Here is a 16240-nt window from a genome sequence, read left to right on the forward strand (position 1 = left end):
AATATTGATACTCTGCGAAGCGCAAAAGGCATCTTGATCTTAGCCCAATCCCCAGCATTCTGTAAGTTTCCTTTAACATAAAAATCCCCTGGGAAACTTCCTTTATCAGATACATGTTGGCAATCATCCCAAGCATATGACCCACCCATACACATCTGAAGGGTCTGGAGAGTGAGTTTCTACTAAACAGCAATAAACGACCTCTCCTAACAATAGCTAAGGCCCCCAGGAGCTTGGAAACCTTGTTTCCAAAATACCTGGGAGGTTTACACTATCCCCAACCCCCTCCCACCTTGAAAGTATATGATGGGCCGCTCCTCATGACCCTGGGGCGGCTCTTTCTGCCCACCGTCTGTCCCCTTGCTTTAAATAAAACCACCTGTTTGCACAAAGACATCTTAGAACGCTCTCTTGGCTCTCGGTTTGGAACCCTAACATCTTTCCTACATCACATCCACATGGAGGATGCCATAATACAGGTTACAAACATTGGGGATCCGTAGAAACTACACTTGTTTGGGTAACAGTCTATTTTCCCCTTTTATAGGTGTACTTTATGATACGTTTTAACAATGAGGAAAATTAATGAGACTTTAAAACAGGAGCATGTGTACCATGAACTGGTTAAAAAAAAAAAAATCACCATCTGGGTCAGAATTTTAGAGCTGGAAGAAACCTTCAAGACCATCTATTAGATCTGAGCCAAACTCCTTCTGTTCCATAGATGAAGAAATCCAAATCTGTCTGAGACTCTGTCTAAAAGTTTTAGACAAAACATGCAGTGCTATATCCAGGAATGGAGATGGGCACCAACAGGAACCAAATGCCTATGATGACTGAGGACTTAGATAATGCAGCTCATTGTAATTCTTACAAAAATCCAGCACCTCAACCTTCTAACACCTCAACCCAGTGAGATGCAGAAGTCTTGGGTAATATTCCCGAGCTCCTACAGAGCAAGGGAGTGGTAAGGCCAGGACTCAAAACCAGCTCTGCCTGCCACCATAGACCACAGTCTGAGCACAGCACGTGACTTTCTTTCTTTTCCCAGAGCGGGAGGGGAGGAATGACCAAGCAGGAAACACAAGTTCTGCTTCCTTCTCCCTCATACAGTTCGCGGACCCCAGGAAAAGTCACGTCAGCTTCACTCTGTTGGCTTCATCTCTAAAGTGAATGGGAAGGCCTAGATCTCTAAGATTCGTGACTTCTTTTGAAAAAACAAACAAAAAAAAACAACCCAAGAAATGGACTCTAAACAGACATTCCTTCCACTAGCTCCTGGAAGCCTACTGTACCTGTTCTTTAAAAAAAAATTTTTTTTTTTCTTTCTTCTCTGTGCTATTTGACTGACTTCTGGCAGCTGACTCTTTAACCGATCTCAACACTGTCCAGCAGACTACCTTACACACGCAGGGCCTGAAACACTCAGCCTTTGAGAAAGAGATTAGCAAGGTTTACCTGCCCTCATCCAAACTAGATGAGTAAAGAAATGAAGCTCTAGGAGTGAGCTGAAGGTCCATAAAACGGTTAGAGAGGTGACTTACCACCACCACCAACCCCGCCCCCAGTTTATCAGACTGTACTTGCCCCAGGCTTGTGCAGCCATCTCCCTGCATTCCAGAAATCTGCAACCCAGCAACAAAATCTTTCCAAGGGCAACAATGTATCACCAACCCAGCAGACTTCAACAACACTGCTTGTCAATGATTGTGTTACTCTCACAGTATGTGAGCCTCTCCTAATCAGGTCCACTGGCCTCTGGCAGGGTAGATTCCCAGCTGGGCCTTCTGCCTGGCTCCTGTCACAGTGGGGGGCATGCTGAATCTAAGAGTGGGGCCCCAATTCTTCCTAGGTGTCTACTACCCCACAGACACTGGGCTGTGTGCTAGACTCGTCTTCTCTTTGCTCTTCCTTGTAGATATAAACCCTGGCTTTCCCATGCCCTTTTGGAGAAAGGAAACTGAGGCATGGAGAGATTTGCCTAAGCTCATACTCTAAAGAAGAGGTGTGGAGAGGGTACATTCCCCAGGCTGCTCTCATTCCAGAGCCTGCTTTTTACTCCTCACTGCAACCACTAATTTTGCCCCGTAACCAGAAAACAAAGGGAAAGGTGGGCTGGTGCCTCCGCCATGACCTTGGGTTACTTACTGTTTGGCTCTCTTGCCCACACATGGTTATGTGGAGATGGTGCTAGTGGATGGGTCATGTGTGGCAGCATTCACAGGCCACAGGCCTGAACTTAAGCATTCTGTCCTCTGAGGTGGGGCCTTGGCTGAACACCAGCCAACATTTGGAAGGACTGATCCTGCCTTAACCCAGGAAGCAGGAGGTATGTGAAACTTCAGCGGGGACAGTCACCCTAGAACTGAGTCCCTAAAATCTGCTTCTATTGGAGAATGCTTCTTGGGGGGCTAAGTTCCAGCACGCTGCTTTTTCGGAGAGAGTGCCCACCCATGCTAGGCAGAGACCAACAGGCAAAGGGTCCCACCCGAGGTGCTGAAAATGGCACCTGCCCCCACATTGTGTCATGGGCAGACATGCAGCCACTGTGACATCACCCAGGCAAGCACTTGGCTTTTTTAGGGACTAAAAGCAGAAGGCCCGTGGAAGGATCTAAGATCGAGGGGAGAGCAAGAGAACCAGTTACTGCAATGGCACTGGGAGCAAGAAGGGAAGCCATACAGCTTTAGATCCCTGCTGATGTCTTTCATCCCCGGCACCCGTAGGTGCCACACCAGAGCGGAGCCTTGGGAGGACCCTGGGACCAAGGAACCGGCTGTCCACATCCATCGCCCGTGGACAGGCTCTCTCTCGCATCTATCGAGGGCTTTGGAGACAGAAGGGAGGCCAGTGCTAAGTTAAAATAGACTGGCTTAGGGTCAGGAGACCACAGTTCTCCTCCCCTTCCTGCGGCCACTACCACCTGATTTCTGGCCAAAGAGTTGCCCTCCCTGGGCCTCGGCGGCCTCACCTCTAAAACAAGGGAAGACTGAGCTGCATGCCAAGATCCCCTGCGGGGTTAAGATTCTGAATCCTCTGTTCTCAGGAACAAATTCAATATTTTGTTAATTTCTTAGATTTTTGTATGTCTACCAAAAGCATCCCTTAACTTCCTTTCCCCGTTCTTTCTTCATATACAGAAAGAAATTCACCAGTAACTGTTAGCCATTTTCCTGACATGCTCAGTTTTCTAAACAATTATCATTTCCTTTTGTTAATTCACTTAATTTTTTTTTTTCAGAGTGGAAAAAGCACTACCAAAATGCATCAAATATTACAAAGTGGTAAGGGAGAGAAATCTTTAAACGTGAAGCAGGACGTGTATCTGTGACTGGTTCTGAGCTTTACCATCTTGGTAAGATACACATTTTAGGGTAAGATGAGGCTTAGAACAGTTAAGAGATTTGCTCTTAAAAAATCACAAAAAAATGATCTGTGGCAAAGCCCAGATCACGGGGATAGGCACCCAGTAGTCTTTGTACCGAAAGAGCATGATCTTCCTAATCATCTTGCCTTTCTAGATTTTTCTGCTGCTATTTTTCAGTTTAGAAATGTACGCTTTGTCCACAGCCACGTCAGAAGTTGCTGCAACAGAACTGTGGCCAGAATTGCATCTGTCCCACTAGGCTTATTTTTCTAAGGTGAGATATTTATCCCACCCAAAGAAATTCTGTCCCCACAGACCTTGACCAGGAGAAATTCCTGTCTCAGGTAGCCCAGAAACATCCAGAGTTCAACTGCCAAGTTTCTACATACCAGGAAGCTTACAGTTTGGAGGAGACTATGAAAAGATGGAGTTTTCCTGGTATTTCCTGGCATTTCTTGGATGGATAACTGAATCAGGGGGGACAGGGGACTGAAGCCTTCTTACCTTCACAGTTGAGAGCCAGGAATAACCTGGCCATTTGTCTCTGGAAATCTGCTTCCAAAGAGGAAAGCAAGTGATTAAAAACATGCACACACAAGAAGAAACTAGAGGCAGCGTGGCATTTGCTTCTCCCCTTCCCCCCAAGCAGGTCAATATCCTGACTTCACTCCTCCATTTCTATCCCGATTCTGGGGCTATTAGCATGGGTATGCGTGTTTAAGTATTTCCAGACTTGCTAATCAGAATATGTGACCCCCCCCAACCCTTTGTTCCCTAATGAAAGATTTGAGAAGCACTCTGCTACCTTCTCAAAAGGAAACACACGAAGACCATTCCTCTATATGAGAATAAGCTTTACCGATGGAGTCCTATCAGTTTTTCTGCCACTGTAATTAAGAGTTGTAATTTCTGGAAAAGCAACACAGCCACAGACCTGCCTGCATGACTGACAGGTTATTTATATCGAGTGTTTCTTCAGACACCGCACTGGCAGGACAAATCAAAATGTTTAAAGGAAACAGATCCATAGGGAAAATAAGTTACTCGCATTTGCTTTTCTGCAGTTTTGGGCTAATTGTGAAAATGCAAAGGTAAAGGTCTGGCACTTGGCTGCCTCTCTTTGAGCCTGGGAAGATGTTCCCCTGCTGGTCTTTTAAGAAATCCCTGCAACTTCAGCACCACGGACTCTGCGTTGCCCCAAGCTCTTCTGTAACTGGCTTTTACTGCTTTAATTAACCAAGGTTAGGTGGGACAGATTTATTCCACCTCTGTAATGTCATTGTTGTCTGCTAGTGGCTAATAGCAGCTCTTTACCTCTCATCCTTGATGCCTGGCCTGCACAATTAGCACCTTATTACAGGTCGGCCTCACGTCTAATTACCACACTGGCTCAATTGAGCAGTTTATTTCACTGTCTTGTTTATGCGCCAGTTCGAGTGCCTGGGCTCTCCAGCTACAGCAAATCCTCAACTCCTTTTAGGCAGGTGTTTTCAGCTTCCCATCTCTTTGAGTCCACGAGAACACTAGACACTCACAGGCATGCAAACAAATACTTCCTGTTTGAAGAGCTTCTAGATGTCTATTCTGGGAGTAAGACACATGGTTGGCATCCGGGTCTCCATGCCTCGCTCCATCATCCGTCCCAGATCCAACAGCCTTCTCTGTTGCTGAGAGCTCTTCTCAGCTACTCTGAGTTAAGCTCCACTTGGCTTGTATGTAACCTCTTCCCTTATCCGAAAGGGGATAAGGGAAACAGACATAGCGAGCGTCTCCTCCGCACCATGTTTGACCTTCCTTTAGAAGAAGGAGTCAAGGGATGTGAATTTATGGTTGAACAGACTCCCTGCTTTTGGAATAAAAACCAACTACAGCCTACAGAGCAGTTAACAATTCCATAACTAAACAGGCCTCCTTCACCGAATACTCGGGCAAATGAAGTAGAGTCTGGTGAGGCGACTGCATAAGGGGATGGTTAGGAGTGCAGGTATGGGAGTTGTTGCCTGGTCTCAAACCCCAGCTCGGGCACTTTTTAGTCATGTGACCTGTGACCTTGATCAAGACAATCAACATCTCTGCACCTCAGCTTCCCAATCTGTAAAATAGGGATAACGGTACTTGCCTCATAGGGCTCTTGCGAGGACTGAAATCAGTTAATCATTGTAAAGTGCTTTAGAACAGTGCTTGGCACCTAATAAGCACTACGTAAGTTAATGTTAAATAAAATTTGCATAGTAAGAGGCTCAGAATGGACAGACTTAGAAAACATAGTCCCCTCCACCCCCGCCCCCAAGAATCTGACGATAGAAAAACATGCTGGTTTTATAGACTAAGGTGTTATTCTTGGCTTCTTAATTTTCTGGCTAACGTGCCTTCTTTGACTTGCTTCAATAAACCAAAAAAGAACTCCGAATTTATGAGTTTTAAAAATGTGTAATGCATTATCACAACAAACATGATAAAAAATGTTCTGCCAGCATTGATATGTAACAGTTACTGAACGTGTCATTGTTTATAGAGAACCGAAAATAAACATTCCGCTGTTTCCACCTCTCAGACCTACTTAGCCCAACATGTCAGACATCATTCATAAAATTATTTAGCAAATACATCCAACTCTTCTCCAGCAAGGAACCTTTAGTCAGTTGTCAGGGGAATGGTTCAAGTTTGTGTTCTATATTTTCAAAGACATATTGAAAGATCTTTATAGAAAGATGATTCCATGATATCCAACTCAGACTCTTTGTCTTTTCTGATCTGTCCATTTGCTGCCACTTTTAAAATCTATAATTCTCTTAGTTATCTAGCTACTAAAACTCCATGTTCAGGGTCTTTACTTTCTGAGCAATCTCTAGAACAGAATATCATTTCTAACATCAGCAGCGCCTTATTATCTCATCACAAAGCTCCTCACATAGAAACCAGGTGTCCGACCACACAAAGATTCCTATGTGCCCCAACAGGTGGGGCACCTGTGCTTTCATTTGGAAGAAAAGCCTTCCGGCTTCACCTCTCCCAGTCTCCCTGGAGGGCCAAGTCCAACCCTGCAGGATGTCTTCCCTGTAGGTAGTACACCTATAAGAGAACTATGGAGACTTAAGAAGCTAGTCATGTCCAGTGATTATTTATTTTGGAACCCAGCAGTTTACAGCTTAAGAATATGGGCAGGTACTTCTTCCCTGTACCCTCCTCTGACCCACCTCCCTAATCCCACTGTATTCATGGGTGCCACCATGTTCTGTGGTTATGTTGACCCTAAAGCCTTTCCCTCTGTCTGGGGAGCTACTCTGGGCAGAAGTCGTGTTTTATTTGTCTCAGTGTTCCAAAGTTGGCCCAAAGCCCATCCATAGTAAGCTCTCAGTCACCTATGAGACAGTATCGAAGCTACTAGCAAAGAAATACATTCTTCAGATGATCAAGCTGTCAAGAGTTACTGTACTTTCACTTTTCAGAACCGGGAGGCTCCTTAAAAGAGGGACATTTGGAAAAGTCATCAGACACCCTTGCTTCAGTCACTCTGGGTTAACTTTCCCCCATTTATCCACATGACCTCTTTAAAATCTGTACCATACCTTATCTTGCCTTGCCTTATTGGGTTCCTGCAGTGACCCTATATTCACCTTGTGGGTATCCCTTCTGGATATCCAAGGCCCATACTCCAACTTGGCCATGGCCAGGGCTGGGATACTCCCCCTTCCTGTCCCCCGCAGCTGTCTACAGCTCCCAGCGACCACACCATCAAGCCCAGGCTTCCAGCCATCGCTGGGAAGCACTGGGGACGCCTAGACACTGTGCCCCTGGCCAGCACCAGCTACCAAGACTCTGCCCCCTCCTCTCTTTGGGATAATGCTCCAGCGACCACCTGGGGCAAGGGGGGATCCTGCAACGTTCTGGGTCAGTGTTTGGTCAGCCCGAGAGAGTGGGCAGGGGTGGAATCCTTGGGGTGGAATGAGGACGCCCTGGGACTACTGGGCACTCACTCCCGGCGCGAACCCTCCCTACCCAGAACAAAGTAAAGAGGGCTTCACCGCCTCTTCTTTTCACGCATCCGAGGGACTACAGAAATGCGGGACGGAGGGATGGGGGTGGGGGAAGAGGGGAGGAGAGCAAGGAGACAGCCCCTCAGGCCAATCATGACATCTGCCTCCCCTCGCTCAGGGTCGGTCGGTCTCTCTTTCAGGTCCTTTCTCTCTCTCTCTGGTCTCTCCTCTCTCTCTCTTTCTCTCTCTCTCTCTCTCTCACATACACACACACACACACACACACACACACACTCGCTCTGCTACTTCAACTCCGGCTCTGAGCAAACTGCGACGCGCGCCTCTCCCACTATAAGTCCTAAGCTCCGGCCCCGGCCCGCGCCTCTGGCCTCACCCCATCCTTTTCACTCAACCCCAGTTCCCCCTCCCAACTGACCGTGAAGCCGGAGGCAGTTCCCCAGTCCCAGGCCCCCGGTGGGGCTCTCGCCGCCGCCGCCGTCGCCTCCCCTTGCAGCCCCCGACCCGGGACCCGGCCTCGGGCTGCAGCGATGGCTCCCCGGCACGAGGCGCCGCGGCTTCCTGGACTCGTCCAGACACGGGGCGGCGCGCAGGAGAAGCCCATCGAGCTGCCGGCGGTGGCGGCAGCGGCGGTGGCTGCAGGAGCGGCCGCCGCGCAAGTTGATGACGCAAGGCGCGTGGTGTGTGTGTGGGGGGGGGGGCGTTGTCCGCGCCAGGGCGACGCGAGCAGATGACGTGCGACGAGCGAAGCGGCTCGGCAGCATGGCGTCCGTGTCGCTGAGCGAGGCTGAGAAGGTGTATATCGTGCACGGCGTTCAGGTAGCTGAGCCGCGGCGTCAGCCATCGGGTCCCCCTGGCATTGCGGGTGGCGGCGCGCCCTCGTTTCCCTCGGGAGGTGGCGGCCAGGCGGCGTGCTGGGTTTACCTGGTCATTAGACAGCTCTGCGGCCGTTGTTTGCAGCCCGAAGCCGGCAACGGGAGTCTCTTGAGGATCCCACGGGCGAGGGTGCACTTAGGGCTGTGTGCGTACTTGAAACCTGCCGCGTCTACAAGGTTCCAAACCTGGGTGGGAAGGCGGTCCCTGAGGCCTTTTCTTAGCGAGGGAGCACCGCCCCCAGGGCCGTCTTTTCAGCTTTAGGGAGTCGCATCACAGGGCCGAGCCTCACTTTTCCCTGCTAGGAAACGGGGGTTGGCGGGAGGCTTCTGGCCCGTTGTTCCTTAACCTCGTGGTTGGGAAGCACAGGGAGAGAAGGCAGTGAGGGGACAGCGCTTTGGAAATATAAATAAATATATTACATATATTCCCTCTTACAAATAAAGGGGGAAGAATGTTTAAAAAGCAGCTCTACAGCCAGTGGCACTTAGTTTTGCAGTGGATTATTAAGATCCTTAGAGGCAGCTGTAACTATATTCAGATCTTCTGTGGTCAGTTTTCAGCCCTTGGAGCCAAGACCACTCCTGAGCAAGATTGGAGAATGTTGGGTGTAATGAGCTACCAAGGAAAGCCAAGTGTGTCCTTCTTGTTCGTAACCTACCCAGGTTAGAGACATCCCCAGATGTCCTGGTGAAGCCTGACCAGAATCCTGTTCTTGCCCGTAGAGGCCTAATCATTTTGTGTTTTACTTTTCACATACAGTGGAGCATGGTCAAATTCAACTTCTGGCATCCCTTTTCCCTCAGCCATTGATTCCTTTATTTCAAAGATGAATAAAGTAAAGTAAAGGCAATGGAATGTAACATATATGCTAAGGGAGTGGTATAGTTAGTGGAGGTCAAAGGAGCTATACAATATTGGGGACTGTGATGCTCCGAAGTCTTCCCTAAGGAGGTAAAATTGCTCCCTTAAATCCATGTCAGGTATCCCTCCTTTGTGTTTTCAGGACTCTGTATTCGTTCATTTGACCTGGAACTAAGCTCTACTCAAGGGATGATAAGGATCCTGCCCTTATATAGTTCCCATGCTAGAAGGAAGAGACAGAAATTGTAGATCTATTTGTCTGCTTGTATGTAAAATTGTACTGATGGCTGTGAACGAAGTAGTCAGGGACCTGATCTAGTCCAGGAAGTCAGGGGAAGCGTCCCTAAGGAAATAACGTTTGAAATGAGCTCTCAGCACGCTTAAGCATTAAATAGGCTTGAGCCTTCCTGGAGGAAGAGTTGCTGAATCTGCAGGCTCTCAGGTGGAGGAGGTGTGAAGCCATGGGTGGACTGGGGGTGGTGGTGGTAGATTAGGTCGTTGAGGTGGCTAGATGCCTGATCCTAGTGGGTTTGGAGGTTTGGAGACTCAGTCACTCCTTCCTCATGGATCTTCGAGGAAGTAATCTGTCATTTGATCCCTTTAAAACCTAGCCAGTGTCCAGCGATTAGTAGGTACTCAGTGAGATTGATTAAGGCAGGTCTTAAAAGGGAGGTCAGTTCGGCACTCTTTTTATTTTTAAAGTTAAATCTCTATCTAATCCGTACCATGAATCTAATATTAGGGCCACAGTTGTTGGTAAATGCTCTGCTCTGTGTATCATGGAGCCATGCAGAATACCTGACTTTTTTTTTTTTTTTAAGATTTTATTTATTTATCTGACAGAGAAAGAGAGAGAGCACAAGCATAGGAGCAGCAGGCAGAGAGAGAAGGAGAAGCAGGCTTCCCACCGAGCAGGGAGCCTGATGCGGGCCTCATTCCCAGGACCCTGGGATCATGGCATGAGCCCAGGGCAGACACTTAACCAACTGAGCTACCCAGGAAACCCCAGAGTAACTGACTTTAAAGAAATCTCTCTCTTTTTTTTTTTTTTAAAGATTTTATTTATTTATTTGACAGAGAGAAATCACAAGTAGACGGAGAGGCAGGTAGAGAGAGAGGAAGGGAAGCAGGCTCCCTGCTGAGCAGAGAGCCCGATGCGGGACTCGATCCCAGGACGCTGAGATCATGACCTGAGCCGAAGGCAGCGGCTTAACCCACTGAGCCACCCAGGCGCCCCTAAAGAAATCTCTTTGTAAGGACTATTAGTGTTGGCTACAAATTTGCTGTATTTATGGAGGAGGGAAATAGCATTGACACCATCTGAATAAAGGTCAGAAGGCAGGTGATTAAGCTTCCCATGGGGTTTCCACTGACTCAGTTCTAAAATCACTTCAACTTTTGTTTTGTTGGTCTTTGAGTGCTGGCTGTGCACCTTATATGATACCTCCCCAGAATTCTGTTCTTTCTTGGGTCTGTAGACCTACTTGTGTTTTTGCTTGTTTGGTTTACTTTTCACCTTTGTGCAGTATGGTCAGTTTTAGCTTCTGTCATCCCTTTCCTTTCAGCCTTTGGTTCCTTTACTATTTAAGGGATATTTCATCTTGGTTTGGTGGTCATTAGAAGCAATTGAAATTATTATTATTTTTTAAAGATTTTATTTATTTGTCATGGAGAGAGCAAGAGAGAGAGAGAGTGCGCATGCACAAGCAGGGGGAGCGGCAGGCAGAGGGAGAAGCAGGCTCTCTGCTGAGCAAGGAGCCTGACTTGGGACTTGTAAGGCAGGTCTTAAAAGGGACCTGAGCCAAAGGCAGACGCTTAACCAATTGAGCCACAGAGGTGACCCAGAAGCAGTTGAAATTAACCTCACAATGTGTGTTGAGGACTCAGTTGCTAGTAATGGGAAGACTGCACGCGAAGTAACCGCTTGAGCTAAAGCCGACCCGAGTTGCTAGTAATGGTAACCAACAAACTCACTCAAGCAGAAAAAATATGCTTTAGAAGGTTGTGAGTGTTATTCTAGGGATTCAGGGTCATCTTCAGGTTCTCCCTTGCTCATCTCTGCTGCTTTTTATGCCTCTGCTTTTTCTTACCTCTCTTCAGACTGGCCTGCGGTTTCTCAGGCCATGTGGTAGGCGGAATGTGGTTACCTCTCAGCTCCTGGGATTATGGTTCCTCTGTAGATAAGAAGCCGTCCCTTCTAGTTCAGTTCCAACGTCATCAGGAGAAAAATGTCTTTGCTTCAGCTTGGGTCAGATGAAAGGACGGACAGAATCATTAGGCTCAAAAATGGCCACTGGAAGCATGGGGCACACTTGAGAGAAAGCAGTTTGTCAGCAAAGGAGGATGAATCATATTAGGTTCTGGCAGAATATGGAGTCCCATTCAGATAATTCAGGAGACTTGTAGGATGCCACTATTTATAGTGGTGTGGGTGGATTTCAGGTAATTGACAAGAGATACTGAGGAGCCCAGAGATGAGCAACCGCAGGGAGGAGCTGTTACCCCTAGGCTGAAGGGTCGAGGGAGGCAGTTGTGTTACTAGATGCCAGTGATAGCTACAACTGTGGAGGAAGAGCTGCTCAACAGACACTGTAGGCTTGGCCAGATGAAAACGCTGTCAGAAATTTGGCCCCAGTTAGGGGTGGTAGGGAGGGGGGACAGGAAGCATTGTCTCATCTCCTTTTGGACCTTTCATTGGCCAGACCCAACCACAAGACAGTGAAGGGAGTGCAGGTGAAGTAGTTGAGAAGGAGATAACCTGGTGCACAGATGAGGCCAGAGAAGGGTGGAGAATGGGTCCAAGGGAGTGGATCGAAGGGATCCGTGGACAGGATAAATGGAAAGGTTGGTCCATCAGTATTCTTAGTATATGATTGGATTGGCTTCTGTTAGGTTCCCTGTCACCCTCTGAAGGCTGAGGTGTCCCACCCTTGGTTAGGCACATACTATAATTTTTATGTCATCGAATCTTTGAAACTGGCTTGAAGGTATTGATTACCTCTATATTACAGATGAAGAACTGAGCTCAGACAGGGTCCAAGGTCACACACAGAGTACGTGGTGGAGCGGGGACAGAAATCCAGATCTGTGATCACAAGAGCCCGTACCTGACTTTCATGGTGCTTTCCTACTGCAGTGAAAGCCTTGGTCATGTGGTCCTTAAATAGGGTTCCCAGAGCAAGGGCCAGAGAGAATCCCTGTTTCTACTTCTCTTTCTTTCTCTTTCCATCTGGAAGCATGTGAGCAACAGGAAGGAAGAGGGGACGTTCTGGACACTGCCCCCTCCCACGCTCCATTTTTCTAGACTTTAAATAGTTCATGGTATATATGTTATCTTTCCAAGTAGTATCTTTTCCACTTTTTTTTTTTTTTTTAAGATTTTATTTATGGGGCGCCTGGGTGGCTCAGTGGGTTAAAGCCTCTGCCTTCGGCTCAGGTCATGATCCTAGGTTCCTGGGATCGAGCTCTTAAAAAAAAAAAAAAAAGATTTTATTTATTTATTTGACATACAGAGATCACAAGTAGACAGAGAGGCAGGCAGAGAGAGAGAGGAGGAGGAAGCAGGCTCCTTGCCGAGCAGAGAGCCTGATGTGGGACTTGATCCCAGGACCCTGAGATCATGACCTGAGCCGAAGGCAGAGGCTTTAACCCACTGAGACACCCAGGCGCCCCATATCTTTCCCACTTTTGTTAAGTTCCTTTAGAATTGTATTTGCCTTTCTTTGTACAGCTTTTGTTTTACCGACTCGTATCTCAAATTGTTTTTTTCTCTATTTACAATACTCAGGGATTGTGGGGGGCAGATTTTAGAATTTGCAGAATCTAGGGTTTACCCTCTTTCAGGCTTGAGCAACTGGCTAGGTGTGCGTTTTCTTCCTGAGGAGACACAGCTGACCTCCGCTTCAGCCTGCTGATTCTGAAGTCTTGAAGTACCTTTCATTCACCTGCAAAGTGCAGATTCCCAGGCTTTGCCCAGACCTTCTGAATCTCTACCTTTGGGGTTGGAGCCTGGGAATGGACATGTTCATAAAGTGTCAGGAGATTTCGATGCCGCCAGCGGACATTGGCCTGGTCCAGCTGAGAGTCCGCTGCCGAGTCCCTGCTCCTGCCAGCCTGAGGTCGCGTGGTCTCCTGCTGGGTTAGCAGGAGGACCTGGGAGCCAGACCAAGAGGAGCCCTTTTCCCAGCCATGCCATTCACAGTGAGAGCGATTTTACCTGAGTTTCTGAGCCAGCTTCCTCTGGTAAAATGAGACTGTATCCATTGTGGGGGGGGGGGGGTTGGGCAGAATGGGTTTGTGAGAAATGTTGAGATGGGGAAATACAGCGCGCCTGGCAGGTGGTCAACGCCGAAGAGATGTTGGGTCCTTTTCAAGTTTGTTTTTTCCGTCAGAAGTGTGGCTTTGTGCTGAACTGTGCACACTGTGTTCCCAGTCTTCACAGTGACCCCGCCAGCGGTTCAGCCTGTGGCAATTGAGGGCTAGAGATTATTAAATCATCTCCAGAAAAAGCAGATTTGTGGCAAGGGCTAGAAAGTCCCAAGGCAGCTCCACCATGGACCACATGGTCTGTGTGACTCTCCGCTCATCTTTATGTCGGTGGTGACACCTCCACTCCATTCTCCTGGAGTGTATCTCTTCTCTGCAGCACTTGCTGTCCAGCTTCCCTTCATCTTGGCAAAAAAATCTGTCACCGCCTCCCCATCCCCCACCCTGGCCTTTCTTTCATATGGTCGCTCTGGCCACCCTCCGTACCTGACCTGTCAGTTCCTCTTGAACTCCCTTCTTCTCAAGTATTTCCCAGGTCAGAGATCAGATTCCAAGGAGAGAGTCAGTTTCATGCCAGAGGAGCAGGTTGCTCTCCGGATTGTACGTGGGGTCAAACACCCCCACCACTGGCTCTGGCTGTTAGAAGTGGACTGTGGCTCAGTCTTATGGCCTCAGTGGAGCCAGAGGCAGGGTAGGTTTCCTACAGGCCTGCTTCTTGGTGCTGTGGCCGTGACCTGTACATGAAACTGGCCTTCAAAGCTTCAGACCAGGCCCTAGCGATGGATGAGCCTCACCAAGAGGCATTCCTCTCTGGACTTTGTCAAAGCCATCTTATGGAATTTTTGTGTCAGTTGAAGGGAGGTGTAGCTCAGCTGATGATTTTCATTTCTTTTCTGTGGCTCTAGTTTTCATTGTAAGCATCATTGGCAGAACAGCACAAAAAAGGGGGAACAAGGCTGACACTGGGACAGTCAGTTCCGCTGTAAAGCGGAACAGTCCGTATTCAGCTGTTCAACCCGGCCATGCAAAGCTGGAGCCAGCCCCCAGGACTCTTGATTCTGAGTCCCGTGCCCTTCCCATTTGCGGGCCCACGGCATGAAAAGCCTGCACCCAGGCGCTCTGTGAAGTGAACAGAATCACATCCTTTAACTGCAGACTACCCAGTACACTCGGAAGGTGAATGAGGACTGACATCTGGTTTTGCCCGCTGTGACTTGGGCCATGGCCTGCAGAGCCAGATCTGATGTGGTCCTTCTCCTAAGTGGGGTTGCATTCTAGTAGAAGTGTTCTAGTCTCTGTTCTGTAGCAGGTCCAAGGTGTTGGACAGGTCAGAACAAGGTAATGGGGGGTTAACCTCACTGCCAAGGCCACAGTCTAAATTCTCCCCAGCATGTTAGGTTAGTAGAGCCAACTTGTCAGCCTCCTTTAATGAGTGATAGGACTGGGTTACTTGGGTCTGAGACAGGTGTCTCTGGGGAGTCCCTTGTCCTTCCACTCTGCCATGGACAGCGAAACGGGTGCCTCAGTGACCTTCCTCATGCATAAGCTCCCTGCAGGCTTGTTTTTGAGGATTCGGTGAGCAGATAGCAGATAGGTGGGAAGCGGGAGAAGGGAACTGTGCAGGAGGCACTTGTGTGTGCTACAGTGCGCTGAGGGTCCCCGAAATGATTCCTGGCTTTTGGATTCTCCTCTCACTCTGTAAGGTTGGGGTGATTCCTGCTTTCCAGATGAAGAGACGGACTCCAAGCTGTTGAAGAGTTAACTTGTGCAAGGTCACAAAGCTGGTATGTGACAGGAGAGATTTAAATACAGGTTGAGGGGCGTGTGGGTGGCTCTGTCAGTTGAGGATCCAACACTTGGTTTTGGCTCAGGTCATGATCTCAGGGTCATGGGAGGGAGCCCCATGTCGGGCTCCATGCTCAGTGGGGAGTAGTCTGCTTGGGATTCTCTCTTTCTTTTCTTCTGTCCCTCTCCCTAGAATGCTCTTTTTCTCTCTCTGTCTCAAATAAATACATAAATCTTTAAATATATATATAGTACATATAATATATATATAAATAATATATTAAATATATATATGTGTGTGTATTTATATACACACACACATATATATATATGGGTTGGAGAGGACTCCACCACACCACACCACACCCAGTCGGCAGAGATGTTGTGGCTGGGTAAGAAACAACTGGAAAGTCATCAGGAGCTGTCCCAGCCCCCTTGGGCTCCAGCCCCCTCTGCGGAGAAGGGCAACCCTGTCCCATCACTCCATGGTGGTGTCCCGCATTTGTTGACATTTCTGTTGGGTTTTTGGATGGAGCTTTTGCTGCGGGGCAGCCCCTGTTTAAATGGTCACACATGGATTAATTCCTTTGCTTCCGAGTACTACTGGTGAATAAACATTTTGGTAGGGAGTCTGGCTCTGAGCCAGAACAAGCAGGTTTGGGTAATTTTTAAGCCTTTTATGAGGAAAGCTGGATTTAAAAAAAAATATTCCTGAGTGCAGTGATTTGTGGACTAATTTGTTTGTTTGTTTGTTTTTGGTTTGTTTTTCTCCTATTCTCTTCGGTGCTTTTTTTTTTCTATGGAAAAAAATATATACTCTGTGCATCCTTGGGAAGGAAAATTTATAGCTTTTTGTTTATCTCTTACTTGTCACCTGAGCCTTTCCCAGTGAGCCTTCCCCAGGGAGCAGAGAGTGATTTAAAAAAAAAAAAATTTAATTTTTTTAATAAACATATAATGTATTTTTAGGCCCGGCGAATCGCCAGGTTTACACACTTCACAGCACTCACCACAGCACCCCCCCACCAAGTCCATAACCCCACCACCCTCTCCCGACCCCACTCCCTCCAGCAACCCTCAGTTTGTTATT

At 47.9% G+C, this 16240-nt stretch overlaps 2 protein-coding genes across 4 annotated transcripts in view; one reads left to right on the plus strand and one right to left on the minus strand.

Annotated features, from left to right (window-relative positions):
• The window catches only part of ZDHHC3 (zinc finger DHHC-type palmitoyltransferase 3), a 54924-nt gene extending 46906 nt beyond the window's left edge, over positions 1 to 8018 (minus strand). Inside the window, exon 1 of one of the 3 annotated variants that reach the window (XM_059389545.1) lies at positions 7781 to 8018. The gene's annotated coding sequence lies outside the window, so the exon portion shown is untranslated. The remainder of the gene's footprint in view (positions 1 to 7780) is intronic. The other 2 variants (XM_059389543.1, XM_059389544.1) reach the window with 2 other exon arrangements.
• A 55-nt stretch (positions 8019 to 8073) lies between these two features.
• The window catches only part of EXOSC7 (exosome component 7), a 34728-nt gene continuing 26561 nt past the window's right edge, over positions 8074 to 16240 (plus strand). The window contains exon 1 of the mRNA XM_059389546.1: positions 8074 to 8181. Within this exon, the coding sequence (XP_059245529.1) occupies positions 8125 to 8181 (57 nt within the window). The 5' untranslated portion in view covers positions 8074 to 8124. The remainder of the gene's footprint in view (positions 8182 to 16240) is intronic.

The sequence above is a fragment of the Mustela nigripes genome, chromosome 2 (genome assembly GCF_022355385.1).
Source record: "Mustela nigripes isolate SB6536 chromosome 2, MUSNIG.SB6536, whole genome shotgun sequence".
Lineage (NCBI taxonomy): Eukaryota > Metazoa > Chordata > Mammalia > Carnivora > Mustelidae > Mustela > Mustela nigripes.